This window comes from Babylonia areolata, chromosome 33 (genome assembly GCF_041734735.1).
Source record: "Babylonia areolata isolate BAREFJ2019XMU chromosome 33, ASM4173473v1, whole genome shotgun sequence".
NCBI classification, from domain to species: domain Eukaryota; kingdom Metazoa; phylum Mollusca; class Gastropoda; order Neogastropoda; family Buccinidae; genus Babylonia; species Babylonia areolata.
The window spans coordinates 754,745-772,244 of NC_134908.1; the positions used below are offsets into that span (position 1 = coordinate 754,745).

Sequence of the window (17,500 nt, forward strand, 5' to 3'; positions counted from 1 at the left end):
GGAGTGTGGCTGCCTACATGGCGGGGTAAAAACGGTCATATACGTAAAAGCCCACTCGTGTGCATATGAGTGAACGCAGAAGAAGAAGAAGAAGAAGATGCCAATCATCAAATAATAAAAATAAACAATAAAAACAAAACGGACCTTTAGCAGCTCGACGTTCCTGTGCCCGTCGTTTCTCCTTCAGCCGTTTCTTCTGTCCTTTTGTCAGGGGTCCGGTCTGCTCTGCGTAGAAGCTGCGTGGTGGTGAGGGGGAAGTGGACTCACTCCGGGTGCTGGCGCTGTAGCTGGCCCTGGGGGGACGAGGGCTGGGTGACCTGTAATGACTGAACACCACTTGCTGTTTTGGGACGTTTTATTCACTTCAAAAATACAATGTTGTTAGCAGGCATGCCTACCCCCAAAAGGAAATTTTCTATCTAAAATTACGTTTAAATAACATACCGTGACCCAACTAGTGCAGACTCCGGCAGGGGTCTGACATTCCTGTCCTGTGCAAACTACTATCCGCCTATGTGGAGAAAACGAAAGTAAAACGGCCGATAACCTCCCGGAAGTAGGTAACCTCCCCTTTGTCCCGCTAGCTACCAAATTTGCTTTTCAAGAACAACACGCATTAGAATCAGGGACTGGGTATTATTTTCAGGAACATCTCAGCAAATAAACAACTGTCGCCTGGCAGCCAGAAGCAGTCCGCGTTCAAAAAGGCGGTGCTTGCCCACATGTGCATTGGTCTTAAAGGCGGTGCTTGCCCACATGTGCATTGGTCTTGCCGAAGTTACTTTGCCGGTGACGGAAATCGAGCGGACTTTCACAAAATGGTTTCAGTACTGTTTGGGCAGTTCCGGCTTTTCACAAAGTGGTTTGTGTAATATTCTACAGCATTTCTCTAAGTCTTCACAAAGTGGTTTGTGTAATATTCTACAGCATTTCTCTAAGTCTTCACAAAGTGGTTTCTGTAATATTCTACAGCATTTCTGTAAGTCTTCACAAAGTGGTTTCTGTAATATTCTACAGCATCTCTGTAAGTCTTCACAAAGTGGTTTGTGTAACATTCTACAGCATTTCTCTAAGTTTTCACAAAGTGGTTTCTGTAATATTCTACAGCATTTCTCTAAGTCTTCTATTCTATAGCATTTCTGTAAGTTTTCACAAAGTGGTTTGTGTAATATTCTACAGCATTTCTGTAAGTTTTCACAAAGTGGTTTCTGTAATATTCTACAGCATCTCTGTAAGTTTTCACAAAGTGGTTTCTGTAATATTCTACAGCATTTCTGTAAGTCTTCACAAAGTGGTTTCTGTAATATTCTACAGCATTTCTGTAAGTCTTCACAAAGTGGTTTCTGTAACATTCTACAGCATTTCTGTAAGTTTTCACAAAGTGGTTTGTGTAATATTCTACAGCATTTCTCTAAGTTTTCACAAAGTGGTTTGTGTAATATTCTACAGCATTTCTGTAAGTTTTCACAAAGTGGTTTCTGTAATATTCTACAGCATTTCTCCAAGTCTTCACAAAGTGGTTTGTGTAACATTCTACAGCATTTCTCTAAGTCTTCACAAAGTGGTTTCTGTAATATTCTACAGCATTTCTCTAAGTCTTCACAAAGTGGTTTGTGTAATATTCTACAGCATTTCTCTAAGTCTTCACAAAGTGGTTTGTGTAATATTCTACAGCATTTCTCTAAGTCTTCACAAAGTGGTTTCTGTAATATTCTACAGCATTTCTCTAAGTCTTCACAAAGTGGTTTCTGTAATATTCTACAGCATTCTGATCTGTAATATTCTACAGCATTTCTCTAAGTCTTCACAAAGTGGTTTCTGTAATATTCTACAGCATTTCTGTAAGTCTTCACAAAGTGGTTTGTGTAACATTCTACAGCATTTCTGTAAGTTTTCACAAAGTGTCATCAACAATGGTTGGAAAGCCATCTAAGGGTACACTTGTACCCACTAGATACTTAAAAAAAAAAAAAAATGTTGGGTTGGATTTTTTTTCTTTCTTTGCGGTAGTCATTTAAAGAAACAGGGTTTTTGTTCTTTGGCACTGGGCTGATCACTGATCACAACTCTGCACACCGATGCACTAATCACATAGATGCATACACCCTTGTACAATACAGATGCACCTACATACACCTTTGTACAGTACAGACATACCTACATACACCCTTGTACAGTACAGACATACCTACATACACCCTTGTACAGTACAGACGTACCTACATACACCCTTGTACAGTACAGACATACCTACATACACCCTTGTACAGTACAGACGTACCTACATACACCCTTGTACAGTACAGACATACATACACCCTTGTACAGTATAGACGTACCTACATACACCCTTGTACAGTACAGACATACCTACATACACCCTTGTACAGTATAGACGTACCTACATACACCCTTGTACAGTACAGACGTACCTATATCTGTGTCGATGCTGAGCGTAGTACTCCTCATCTGAAGAGGAGTCCTCGTGGAATTGGTTGAAGAAGGCTGAAAGCAAACACAGCAAGAAAGCCAAGTGGTTAAAGCATTGGACTATCAATCTGAGGGTCCTGGCTTTCCACCTTGGTCAAGGCCACTGGTGAGCAAGAAAGCCAAGTGGTTAAAGCATTGGACTATCAATCTGAGGGTCCTGGCTTTCCACCTTGGTCAAGGCCACTGGTGAGCAAGAAAGCCAAGTGGTTAAAGCATTGGACTATCAATCTGAGGGTCCTGGCTTTCCACCTTGGTCAAGGCCACTGGTGAGCAAGAAAGCCAAGTGGTTAAAGCATTGGACTATCAATCTGAGGGTCCTGGCTTTCCACCTTGGTCAAGGCCACTGGTGAGCAAGAAAGCCAAGTGGTTAAAGCATTGGACTATCAATCTGAGGGTCCTGGCTTTCCACCTTGGTCAAGGCCACTGGTGAGCAAGAAAGCCAAGTGGCTAAAGCATTGGACTATCAATCTGATGGTCCTGGCTTTCCACCTTGGTCAAGGCCACTGGTGGCTGGACATTTTTCCAATCTCCAAAGTCACCATATGTGCAGACCTGCTAGTGCCTGAACCCCCCTTCGTGTGTATACGCAAGCAGAAGATCAAATATGCATGTTAAAGATCCTGTAATCCATGCAAGCATTCGTTGGGTTGTGGAAACAAGAAAATACCCAGCATGCACACCCCCGAAAATGGACTATGGCTGCCAACATGGCAGGGTAAAAAAGGGTCATACACATAAAAGCCCACTCATGTACACACAAGTGAACGTGGGAGTTACAGCTCATGAACGAAGAAGACAGGAAGAACGTGGGAGTTACAGCTCATGAACGAAGAAGAAGACAGGAAGAACGTGGGAGTTACAGCTCATGAACGAAGAAGACAGGAAGAACGTGGGAGTTACAGCTCATGAACGAAGAAGAAGACAGGAAGAACGGAGTTACAGCTCATGAACGAAGAAGACAGCAAGAACGGAGTTACAGCTCACGAACGAAGAAGACAGCAAGAACGGAGTTACAGCTCATGAACGAAGAAGACAGCAAGAACGGAGTTACAGCTCATGAACGAAGAAGAAGACAGCAAGAACGGAGTTACAGCTCATGAACGAAGAAGAAGACAGGAAGAACGTGGGAGTTACAGCTCATGAACGAAGAAGACAGGAAGAACGGAGTTACAGCTCATGAACGAAGAAGAAGACAGGAAGAACGTGGGAGTTACAGCTCATGAACGAAGAAGACAGGAAGAACGTGGGAGTTACAGCTCATGAACGAAGAAGACAGGAAGAACGGAGTTACAGCTCATGAACGAAGAAGAAGACAGCAAGAACGGAGTTACAGCTCATGAACGAAGAAGAAGACAGCAAGAACGGAGTTACAGCTCATGAACGATGAAGAAGACAGCAAGAACGGAGTTACAGCTCATGAACGATGAAGAAGACAGGAAGAACGTGGGAGTTACAGCTCATGAACGATGAAGAAGACAGGAAGAACGTGGGAGTTACAGCTCATGAACGAAGAAGACAGGAAGAACGGAGTTACAGCTCATGAACGAAGAAGAAGACAGGAAGAACGTGGGAGTTACAGCTCATGAACGAAGAAGACAGGAAGAACGGAGTTACAGCTCATGAACGAAGAAGAAGACAGGAAGAACGTGGGAGTTACAGCTCATGAACGAAGAAGACAGCAAGAACGGAGTTACAGCTCATGAACGAAGAAGAAGACAGGAAGAACGTGGGAGTTACAGCTCATGAACGAAGAAGACAGGAAGAACGTGGGAGTTACAGCTCATGAACGAAGAAGAAGACAGGAAGAACGTGGGAGTTACAGCTCATGAACGATGAAGAAGACAGGCAGAACGCGGGAGTTACAGCTCATGAACGAAGAAGACAGGAAGAACGTGGGAGTTACAGCTCATGAACGATGAAGAAGACAGGAAGAACGTGGGAGTTACAGCTCATGAACAATGAAGAAGACAGCAAGAACGTGGGAGTTACAGCTCATGAACGATGAAGAAGACAGGAAGAACGTGGGAGTTACAGCTCATGAACGAAGAAGACAGGAAGAACGTGGGAGTTACAGCTCACGAACGAAGAAGAAGACAGCAAGAACGGAGTTACAGCTCATGAACGAAGAAGACAGCAAGAACGGAGTTACAGCTCACGAACAAAGAAGACAGCAAGAACGGAGTTACAGCTCATGAACGAAGAAGACAGCAAGAACGGAGTTACAGCTCATGAACGAAGAAGAAGACAGCAAGAACGGAGTTACAGCTCATGAACGAAGAAGAAGACAGGAAGAACGTGGGAGTTACAGCTCATGAACGAAGAAGACAGGAAGAACGGAGTTACAGCTCATGAACGAAGAAGAAGACAGGAAGAACGTGGGAGTTACAGCTCATGAACGAAGAAGACAGGAAGAACGTGGGAGTTACAGCTCATGAACGAAGAAGACAGGAAGAACGGAGTTACAGCTCATGAACGAAGAAGAAGACAGCAAGAACGGAGTTACAGCTCATGAACGAAGAAGAAGACAGCAAGAACGGAGTTACAGCTCATGAACGATGAAGAAGACAGCAAGAACGGAGTTACAGCTCATGAACGATGAAGAAGACAGGAAGAACGTGGGAGTTACAGCTCATGAACGATGAAGAAGACAGGAAGAACGTGGGAGTTACAGCTCATGAACGAAGAAGACAGGAAGAACGGAGTTACAGCTCATGAACGAAGAAGAAGACAGGAAGAACGTGGGAGTTACAGCTCATGAACGAAGAAGACAGGAAGAACGGAGTTACAGCTCATGAACGAAGAAGAAGACAGGAAGAACGTGGGAGTTACAGCTCATGAACGAAGAAGACAGCAAGAACGGAGTTACAGCTCATGAACGAAGAAGAAGACAGGAAGAACGTGGGAGTTACAGCTCATGAACGAAGAAGACAGGAAGAACGTGGGAGTTACAGCTCATGAACGAAGAAGAAGACAGGAAGAACGTGGGAGTTACAGCTCATGAACGATGAAGAAGACAGGCAGAACGCGGGAGTTACAGCTCATGAACGAAGAAGACAGGAAGAACGTGGGAGTTACAGCTCATGAACGATGAAGAAGACAGGAAGAACGTGGGAGTTACAGCTCACGAACGAAGAAGACAGGAAGAACGTGGGAGTTACAGCTCATGAACGAAGAAGAAGACAGGAAGAACGTGGGAGTTACAGCTCATGAACGAAGAAGAAGACAGGAAGAACGTGGGAGTTACAGCTCATGAACGAAGAAGACAGGAAGAACGTGGGAGTTACAGCTCATGAACGAAGAAGACAGGAAGAACGTGGGAGTTACAGCTCATGAATGAAGAAAAAGACAGCAAGAACGTGGGAGTTACAGCTCACGAACAAAGAGGAAGACAGGAAGAACAACGGAGTTACAGCTCACGAACGAACGAAGAAGAAGACAGGAAGGAACCTCAGAATATAACTGTCAAATAATGATACTATTATTATAATCATCAAATAACAGCAAATAATATAAGATATACCATCAATTAATATCATACTATATCACTGGATTGGATAATTCTTTTTGTCACAACAGATTTCTCTGTGTGAAATGTGAGCTGCTCTTCCCAGGGAGAGCGCACCGCCGCACTGAGAGAGCTACCCATTTTTTAGCTTTTTTTTCTTGCCTGCAATTTTTATTTGTTTTCAGATCCAAATGGAATTTTCAACAGAATTTTGCCAGGGACAACCTTTTTGGAGCCATGGGATCTTTTACATGCACAAAGTGCATGCTGCATATGGGACCTCAATTAATCGTCTCATCTGAATAATTAAACATTAATGTAATAATCAAGTAATATCATAATAACAAAATAGTATTATCATCAATCAACTGAAATTCATTGTGGCCAATTCTGGCAAAACACAGAATAACAAGAAACCTTTTTAAATGTATACAGATTATACAGATGAACAAGATTTACATTTGGCATTTCTGAAATCAATATGCAGAGGTTACGCAATAAAAACGTTGATCATTGAGGAGCTTTGTCCTTTGTGCAAGGAGTCAAATGAAGATGAAATTCATTTTGTTTTGATGTGTCCTGTGTTGCATGATTTCATAGTAAATTTCTTAAAAAAATTATGAACATTTATTATGAACATCCATGTTTGTTGAAATTCCGTTTACTGATGGCATCATCTGATATGTAATCAAGCACTGCATTTCTATAGAGCTTTAAGTTAAGAGAAACAGTTTTGTCCTAATTTCTACAGTTTACGTCAAAAACATTGTATGTTCATTGATAGTTACGATGATATCTGCATATTTTGTTATCACCCTTCATTCATATGGGGCTTAAAAATAAATCATTCCAGTCTCAGTCTCTCGCACACACATACAGGAACCTGAAAGCACACCTACATACTACACACACACACACACACATATAAATCTATAATCACAAATTGTGTATACAGACGTTAAACATACGACAAAACACAAAGTGAGAGAGACAGAGAGAAAAGGCAGAACACGAGTCACAGCACTGCCACAAAAACCAACAGACAAAAAAAAAAAGAAAAACACACTACTCACTGTTAAAAAACATCTCCATGAAGAAATTAATCTGCAAAACAAAAATATAAATAATTCAGAAACAAATCATTCAATGACAACAGAACACACACTTTTGTGTTACTAGCACCACTTTGTAGCAATAATCCTGCAAAGTGTACATAACACTTGTTGTAACTCTCCAACATACCACTTTGTAAAAATAATCATGCTATATCTACATAACGCTTGTTGTAACTCTACAACATACCACTTTGTAACAATAATCATGCTATATCTACATAACACTTGTTGTAACTCTCCAACATACCACTTTGTAACAATAATCATGCTATATCTACATAACGCTTGTTGTAACTCTACAACATATCACTTTGTAGCAATAACCGTGCGATGTCTTTGTAACGCTTGTTGTAACTCTACAACATACCACTTTGTAGCTATACCGTGCTATGTCTTTGTAACGCTTGCTGTAACTCTACAACATACCATTTTGTAGCAATAACCATGCTATGTATTTGTAATGCTTGTTGTAACTCTACAACATACCACTTTGTAGCAATAACCATGCTATGTATTTGTAATGCTTGTTGTAACTCTACAACATACCACTTTGTAGCAATAACCGTGCTATGTCTACATAACATTTGTTGTAACTCTACAACATACCACTTTGTAACAATAATCATGCTATATCTACATAACGCTTGTTGTAACTCTACAACATACCACTTTGTAGCAATAACCGTGCTATGTCTACATAACATTTGTTGTAACTCTACAACATACCACTTTGTAGCAATAACCATGCTATGTCTACATAACATTTGTTGTAACTCTACAACATACCACTTTGTAGCAATAACCATGCTATGTCTACATAACGTTTGTTGTAACTCTACAACATACCACTTTGTAGCAATAACCGTGCTATGTCTACATAACGCTTGTTGTAACTCTACAACATACCACTTTGTAACAAAACTGCTATGTATTTGTAACGCTTGTTGTAACTCTACAACATACCACTTTGTAGCAATAACCATGCTATGTATTTGTAATGCTTGTTGTAACTCTACAACATACCACTTTGTAGCAATAACCATGCTATGTCTACATAACATTTGTTGTAACTCTACAACATACCACTTTGTAGCAATAACCATGCTATGTCTACATAACATTTGTTGTAACTCTACAACATACCACTTTGTAGCAATAACCATGCTATGTATTTGTAATGCTTGTTGTAACTCTATACAACATACCACTTTGTAGCAATAACCATGCTATGTCTACATAATGTTTATTGTAACTCTACAACATACCACTTTGTAGCAATAACCATGCTATGTCTACATAACATTTGTTGTAACTGTACAACATACCACTTTGTAGCAATAACCATGCTATGTCTACATAACATTTGTTGTAACTCTACAACATACCACTTTGTAGCAATAACCGTTCTGTGTCTACATAACATTTGTTGTAACTCTACAACATACCACTTTGCAGCAATAACCATGCTATGTCTACATAACATTTGTTGTAACTCTACAACATACCACTTTGTAGCAATAACCATGGTATGTCTACATAATGTTTATTGTAACTCTACAACATACCACTTTGCAGCAATAACCGTGCTATGTCTACATAACGTTTGTTGTAACTCTACAACATACCACTTTGCAGCAATAACCATGCTATGTCTACATAACGTTTGTTGTAACTCTACAACATACCACTTTGTAGCAATAACCATGCTATGTCTACGTAATGTTTATCGTAACTCTACAACATACCACTTTGTAGCAATAACCATGCTATGTCTACATAATGTTTATCGTAACTCTACAACATACCACTTTGTAGCAATAACCGTGCTATGTCTACATAATGTTTGTTGTAACTCATCAACATACACCCACATCCCACAAAATTCATGTCTACATAAAGCTTGTGAAACAACCACTTACTGTATTGTACGTATTGAACTGTACTATGTGGCACTATAATGTATTGTATTGTATTACATTGTATTACATTGTATTGTATTGTATTACTATTTGTCTCGGCAACATATTTCTCTGTGTGAACTAAATGTTCCTCTCGCTTGGGACAGATTATCCCAAGAGACTTGGAAGGAATAAAAACTAAAAAGAGCCATGTCTTTTTGTTTCCGTTCATTTTATTTTTTTATTATTTTTATTCTATTTTACAAATTCCTAATGGCTTGAAAGCCTGTTTGAGCTGTGATAATAAAGATTCACATACGTTGATGTCGAACGGATTTTGGAATCCTTCAGCCTCCAGGGTGTCTGGACCTGCGCACAGAGAATCACATTGTTATTACATGATTATCACCGCACTGTTCATCACCACCATGTTTGTCACCACCAAGATTATTCTCCCTATGTTAATTACCACCATGTTCGTGTTACATTGGACTATCATTACCACCATGTTCGTGTTACGTTGGACAATCATTACCACCACGTTCATGTTACGTTGGACTATCATGATGTTCATGTTACGTTGGACTATCATTACCACCATGTTCATGTTACATTGGACTATCCTGATGTTCATGTTACGCTGGACTATCATTATGTTCATGTTACGTTGGACTATCATTACCACCATGTTCATGTTACGTTGGACTATCATTACCACCATGTTCATGTTACGTTGGACTATCATTACCACCATGTTCATGCTACGCTGGACTATCATGATGTTCATGTTACGTTGAACTATCATTACCACCATGTTCATGTTACGATGGACTATCATTACCACCATGTTCATGTTATACTGGACTATCATGATGTTCATGCTACGCTGGACTATCATTATGTTCATGTTACGTTGGACTATCATTACCACCATGTTCATGTTACGTTGGACTATCATTACCACCACATTCATGTTATGTTGGACTATCATTACCACCACGTTCATGTTATGATGGACTTTTTCTCCATCAAGGCAGCACACCAACATTATTTCTCTTTCAAAATGAGATGCTGCTGGAATCAAACAAATCCATATATGCTTCACCTCATCTGCTGGGCAGATTCACCAAACAGCATGACCCAACTCGCTTAGTCAGGCCTTGAGTACATGCATACGTTTGTGCATCTAATTTGGCCAAGCAGAGCAAACGGAGTGGCCTAGTTTGCATCAGTTTGACATGGTAAGCATATGACACCAAAAGAGTGGATTCCTTCTAGAAACCTTGCCAGAGGACAACATTTTTGTTGCCATGGGTTCTTTTCCAGTGCATCACGTGCATGCTGCATATGGAACCTCAGTTTATCATCTCATCCAAATGACTAAACAAATGATTAAGGGAGAGGCCAGGATTTAAACCCACAACCTCACGGACACTACATTGACAGATAAGCTTCTAAACCATTTTGCCACCTTTCTTCTCTAACATCACAATCGTCATAACCTATCCTTGCTAATACACTGCTATCAAAACCAATATCATTGTTAACAACAGTGTATTATAAAGGCCACACAGGATAATTATACAAAACGAACAAATACAAATATACTCTGTTGTATGATAATAATGTTACACATATCCAAAGGCTACAGTTAAAGGTGCCATAGTGTCTTCCAGCCATTGGGGCAGTGAATTCATATCCACCATATCCAGGGCTCAGCACAGGAAGGCAGTGAATTCATATCCACCATGTCCAGGGCTCAGCACAGGAAGGCAGTGAATTCATATCCACCATGTCCAGGGCTCAGCACAGGAAGGCAGTGAATTCATATCCACTGTGTCCAGGGCTCAGCACAGGAAGGCAGTGAATTCATACCCACTGTGTCCAGGGCTCAGCACAGGAAGGCAGTGAATTCATGTCCACTGTGTCCAGGGCTCAGCACAGGAAGGCAGTGAATTCATACCCACTGTATCCAGGGCTCAGCACAGGAAGGCAGTGAATTCATACCCACTGTGTCCAGGGCTCAGCACAGGAAGGCAGTGAATTCATACCCACTGTGTCCAGGGCTCAGCGTAGGAAGGCAGTGAATTCATACCCACTGTGTCCAGGGCTCAGCACAGGAAGGCAGTGAATTCATACCCACTGTGTCCAGGGCTCAGCGTAGGAAGGCAGTGAATTCATACCCACTGTGTCCAGTGCTCAGCGTAGGAAGGCAAGGCCCAATCCTCTCCTTCCATCGTTTTAACATTAATCGACCAAAGTCAGGAACCCGTTCCCACCTGGGTGGAATGAGGACAATGGGAGTGCAGTGCCTTTCCCAAGGACACAGCACCGTGCTGAAAAGGGACCTCAAACCCTGATCACTGGTCAACACTGGATGAGAAATCCAGTGACTCACCGATTGTGCCCTGGCACCTCCAAATCATCATGATGTCATAGAAATCACTCATCAGTACATGCAAAAAAACAACAACAAAAAAACCACAAAAAAACCGCAAACAAAAGCCGACATGAAAACACCTACTTTCAGTGAGGAAAGCGTAGGCAGCGCTGATCTCTTGGAACCTGGCTGTGGCCTCCGTGCTCTTGTTCTGAAGGAGACAATAGACAGCAGAGTTTTTTAAATAAAGTTAAATACGTTTTGTTTTGTTTTTAATAAAAAATCTTTATACAAAGTACAACAGTAATATACTACTATTAACATCAACATTGTAACAATAGAAAAAATGACACACTGACACTAGTAAAAAAAATAACAACAACATAATATACTATGAATATCAACACTGTAACAATAATAATAATGACACACTAGTAAAAAACAACAACATAATATACTATGAACATCAATATTGTAACAATAATAATAATGACACACTAGTAGAAAACAATAATATACTATGAACATCAATATTGTAACAATAATAACAATGGCACACTAGTAAAAAAACAACAACATTAAATTAAAATTAAAAATATTGCTTAGAGCCCAGCCGACCATGAAGGCCATATCAGGGCTATCCACCATTCAAAGTCTGGTCACCGCAGATGGGCCACCCCAATGTTTTCAGCTTTCTACTGCACTGTGATCACTCCATGATAAAAATTTCACAACTTTTGTACTAAGCATATACTATATTAAATACTATTAAAAATATTTATTTCTTTTAAATATTGCAATATTGTCCACGGAGGGACATCACGGAACAACGTTCTCAATGAATCTGCTGTAAAAAAAACCCGTCGTGTGTCATAAAAGTCCCAACAATCAATCAGAATATGTTGCACAGTGAGTGGTTCATCACACGGAATACACCAAGGAGCCTCTTCTCCTTTCAGGAGGTAGGAATGTGTGATGTATGTATGACCTGTATGAAGTCGGCACAGCACTGTCATTTCTTTTCGATTCACCACAGCCATAGGCACAGTCTCTTGAAGATTTGGTCGTATTTTAAATAATTTGTTATCTATTTGTTCATTCCATTCTTTCTGCCAGAGATCTTTAGTATACCGATGAACTTTGGGTTTAAAATCAGTAAAAGGAATATAAAACTTACATTGTTTCTCTCTAACAGCACTCTTAGCCAGATTATCTGCTATTTCGTTCCCTTGAATGCCCACATGACCGGGCACCCTAGCCAGAATGATTACAAAACCATTTCTTTTAAGATGGGTAAACAAACTGAAGAATTCTCGAAGTTTGGGATGATCAATATTACGATGAGCTATTGCCTCCAGAGAAGAAAACAACAACATAATATGCTATGAACATCAACATTGTAACAATAATAACAATGACACACTAGTAAAAAAACAACATAATATGCTATGAACATCAACATTGTAACAATAATAACAATGACATACTAGTAAAAAAACAAAATAATATGCTATGAACATCAACATTGTAACAATAATAACAATGACACACTAGTAAAAAACAACATAATATGCTATGAACATCAATATTGTAACAATAATAACAATGACACACTAGTAAAAAGCAACATAATATGCTATGAACATCAATATTGTAACAATAATAACAATGACACACTAGTAAAAAAACAACAATGAAGTATTAGTGCTGCCTTACACTAGTTACAGGCAATCATAAAACAAAAGAAGCAGAAAATAACTAAATTAAAATAAACAAACAACAAAAACGACAATTCTTTCAAAAGCTCAACTGACCTTGTCAGGGTGGTACTGAAGGGCCAACGCTTTGTAGGCCTTCTTTATCTCCACTGTTCAACAAACATCAATGTTATATTAGTGCTCTACACTGTTCAACAAACATCAATGTTATATTAGTGCTCTACACTGTTCAACAAACATCAATGTTATATTAGTGCTCTACACTGTTCAACAAACATCAATGTTATATTAGTGCTCTACACTGTTCAACAAACATCAATGTTATATTAGTGCTCTAGGCCCAACACTGTAGGCTTTATCTCTGCTGTTCAACTAACATCAATGTTATATTAGTGCTCTAGGCCCAACACTGTAGGCTTTATCTCTGCTGTTCAACTAACATCAATGTTATGCTAGTGCTCTAGGCCCAACACACTGTAGGCTTTATCTCTGCTGTTCAACTAACATCAATGTTATGCTAGTGCTCTAGGCCCAACACACTGTAGGCTTTATCTCTGCTGTTCAACAAACATCAATGTTATATTAGTGCTCTAGGCCCAACACTGTAGGCTTTATCTCTGCTGTTCAACAAACATCAATGTCACTGTAGGCTTTATCTCTGCTGTTCAACTAACATCAATGTCACTGTAGGCTTTATCTCTGCTGTTCAACAAACATCAATGTTATATTAGTGCTCTAGGCCCAACACACTGTAGGCTTTATCTCCACTGTTCAACAAACATCAATGTTATATTAGTGCTCTAGGCCCAACACTGTAGGCTCTCTTTATCTCCGCTGTTCAACAAACATCAATGTTATATTAGTGCTCTACACTGTTCAACAAACATCAATGTTATATTAGTGCTCTACACTGTTCAACAAACACCAATGTTAGATTAGTGCTCTAGGCCCAACACTGCAGGCTTTATCTCCGCTGTTCAACAAACATCAATGTTATATTAGTGCTCTAGGCCCAACACTGTAGGCTTTCTTTATCTCCGCTGTTATATTAGTGCATGTACAAATAGTCAGTTCACAATCCAAATCTTGGGCCAACGATTTTATATTATAGGTTTTCTTCATCAACAAATATCATCAGCATCATGACACGTTTTAAATCAAAGTGTAAATAATCGGACAGGTAACTATCCAAATACAGGGCCAACATTTCACAGGCTTTCTTCAAGTCAACTGTGTTCAACATTTGGCGCAGATCAGTGAAAGAACACCAGACCCTGAAGCACACCTGGGGTACCGTTCAGACAATGGCCCCAAAACAGACAACTGTGGTGGTTCTTTGTTGCTGCCTTAATACATGCCAGAGGACAGAGCGGGCAGTAAGTTTCAGTTTTCAGTAGCTCAAGGAGGCGTCACTGCGTTCGGACAAATCCATATACGCTACACCACATCTGCCAAGCAGATGCCTGACCAGCAGCGTAACCCAACGCGCTTAGTCAGGCCTTGAGAAAAAAAAAAAAAAAAAAAAAATTATATATATATATATAAGCGTACATACATAAATAAATAAATAATAATAATAATTGGGCAGTAAGAAAGTAAGAAAGAAAGTAAGTAAATAAGTAAGAAAGTAAGTAAGTAAGAAAGTAAGCAAGCATGTAAGAAACTAAGAAAGTAACTAGTAAGAAAGTAATTAAGTAAGAAAGAAAGTAAGCGTATCTCCCATCCCCCACACTACAGAGTGCCCACTCCACCTCACCTCACTTCACAAAAATTGAAAGCAAGTTTAATTCTAAGTTTGACTTAGTAACTGATAGTTAATACATTTGTGTGTCAAACTTTTGTATTTCATTGTACACATCACACTGTGAACAAATTCACTGTGATAGTAATAGTCAAGCACCCTTCCTTCCCTCTTACACCCTCTCCAACAACCCCATCCCACCATGTTGGTATGAGTGATCTTAGTTTTAGAATGGAACAACCATTTTTATTCTTTGAAATTACTATTTCCTGAAATAAGTTTTTATTTTCCTCATGATGAACCTGAAGGTATATTTCTGTACTCTGTTTTCAGACAATAAAGTGAATGACCAAATGATCTGATTGACTGACTAATTAAACATAATTATGATTGATACTGCTCACCATCAGAAGCAGACTGGGTCAGCCCCAACGATTCCAGGCACTTTTTGCGTGTTCTGATTTGATCAGACATGGTGGATGTGCTGAAAACAAAAAGACATGACAATTGGCATACATCACCACCTAGAACCTACAGACACTTCCTGCGTGTTCTGAATCAATCCGACATTTTGCCTGTGCTGAAAGCAAAAAGACAAGACACACACCACTACCTACCACCTATTACTGTATTAATATTACTTGTGCTGTTACAGTGTCAGTGTTACAAGCACTGTAGTGTAATGTGATACTGATGTGTGTGAGAGGAGGAGGGAGACTCAGAGAGACAGGGACAGACTCTAGTCTAAAGAAACAATACTGTAATTCTAAATCCAATAAAAATTGTATAATACATGTACTGTAATTCTAAATCAAATTATATTGACTAATGGGTGGCAGAAACTTTAACTTGTAATTTATCATACCACAAGTGAAAACCAACCAACATGCAAACTTTAACTTGTAATTCATCATACCACAAGTGAAAACCAACCAACATGCAAACTTTAACTTGTAATTTATCATACCACAAGTGAAAACCAACCAACATGCAAACTTTAACTTGTAATTTATCATACCACAAGTGAAAACCAACCAACATGCAAACTTTAACTTGTAATTCATCATACCACAAGTGAAAACCAACCAACATGCAAAAGTAGTTCTAATGCTGCGAATACATTTTAATCAACACAATTTATCTCAACAGCTAAACATGATATTGATCTGCTTAATTACTAATTTAAGTGTATGGGTTTTGTCAAGCAATTCTAGCACTGGTTGACCAGTATGATAGTACACACACCCACAAAAAAAACCAAAAAAAAACCGTTCTGCCGAAACTGGACCTAGCCCATGAAAACGCGTGTACCCGACTAAATATCATAGAACAAAGCCAGACCAAATACAAGACATAAACCATAATCACAATCAGATCTCTCTGAGTCTGATGGCTTTCTTAAATTATTTGTAAAATCCTGCATGGCAGTTTTCATTAGAACGTGGCTTTAAACATGACTTTCAATTAAACAAAACGAACTACCAACATTCACCTTACCGGTGGTGACGCTTTGAATTCAAGAGCTACCAGCGAAAAGTGGTGATGTCAGCCTCTCTTTCGCTCACAAACAATCGCTGTCCCATACGTCGATTTCCGATGCGACGAATAAACAGTCGATCTTCTCCACAACTGTTCAGCTTAAAACAACACTTGTCTGACAAAAAAACTGAGTAATGTCCCAGCTGTTGCTTTCGGAAACACACTTTTCACGATTGAATAAAGTCTATGAATAGACTTCCTCGAACTGAAATGGCTGCTTCGCAAACTCAGCTTTCATCAACTTCGTGCAATCCAGATATGCACGAAAGTAATTTTGCTATCCATGAAGATCAGAGTGTTTAATATAAGAGGCGTATTCAGTTAAAAACTTTAAAACATACGAAGCGTCTCTGGGTTTGTGTCACAGAAAATGAAGACAACGTCTCGGGCCTCCACTCAGACCTGTCCACCTCAACCCGCGTTATGGTCAAAAGTGAAAGTACCGTTTTACCCAGAGTTGCCTCGTTTTCGATTGTGGATTGCTGGGTTATCTTTGTAAACAAATTAATAAGAATGCGTTATAGAATGCGTTATTTAGCATTGAACAAGCGACTAAAACCAATATACGTATACTAAGGAAAAATCATAATTAAAAAAACAACTGTTGATAAAAACAAACTTTGCACGAAATTTCATTTGTCTTTCTACCTGATAGAGAGCTAATATTCCAAATACAGAACAAATCACACGAAGATCCACGATATTTATTTATTTATTTTTTTAATCATTATTTGGTGTGCGTGCGTGCGTGCGTGCTATGTGTGTGTGTGTGTGTGTGTGTGTGTGTGTGTGTGTGTGTGTGTGTGTGTGTGGAGAGTGATTGTGTGCGAGTTCGCTGATCGTGCCTCGTCCAGTTTCTATTCTTATCGTATTTCAGTTATTTGCATTCAGTGTATCTTTCCTTATTAATCTATTTTGTTTGGTTACTTTTGTGCGTATTAGTTTTGTAATTCCATTTAGTCTATTGTTGTTGTTGTTGTTTGTTTGTTTGTTGTTGTTGTTGTTTTGTTGTTGTTTTTTGTTTGTTGTCTCCTTTTTTTATGAGTGATGTGGCGTATAAGTTTATTTGTTTGTTTGTTTGGGGTTTTTGGGGAGGGGGGGGGGGGGTGTCTGT

The 17,500-nt window shown here is 39.4% G+C and overlaps 1 protein-coding gene across 1 annotated transcript in view; it reads right to left on the bottom strand.

The window, feature by feature from the left end:
• LOC143276829 (uncharacterized) overlaps positions 1 to 16,798 on the bottom strand; it is a 19,574-nt gene extending 2,776 nt beyond the window's left edge. The window contains exons 1-8 of the mRNA XM_076581484.1: positions 16,345 to 16,798; positions 15,252 to 15,331; positions 13,203 to 13,255; positions 11,533 to 11,599; positions 9,328 to 9,377; positions 7,069 to 7,099; positions 2,433 to 2,505; positions 145 to 326 (exon numbers count right to left, since the gene is read on the bottom strand). Of these exons, the coding sequence (XP_076437599.1) occupies positions 145 to 326; positions 2,433 to 2,505; positions 7,069 to 7,099; positions 9,328 to 9,377; positions 11,533 to 11,599; positions 13,203 to 13,255; positions 15,252 to 15,321 (526 nt within the window). The 5' untranslated portion in view covers positions 15,322 to 15,331; positions 16,345 to 16,798. The remainder of the gene's footprint in view (positions 1 to 144; positions 327 to 2,432; positions 2,506 to 7,068; positions 7,100 to 9,327; positions 9,378 to 11,532; positions 11,600 to 13,202; positions 13,256 to 15,251; positions 15,332 to 16,344) is intronic.
• Positions 16,799 to 17,500: the final 702 nt, after the last annotated feature.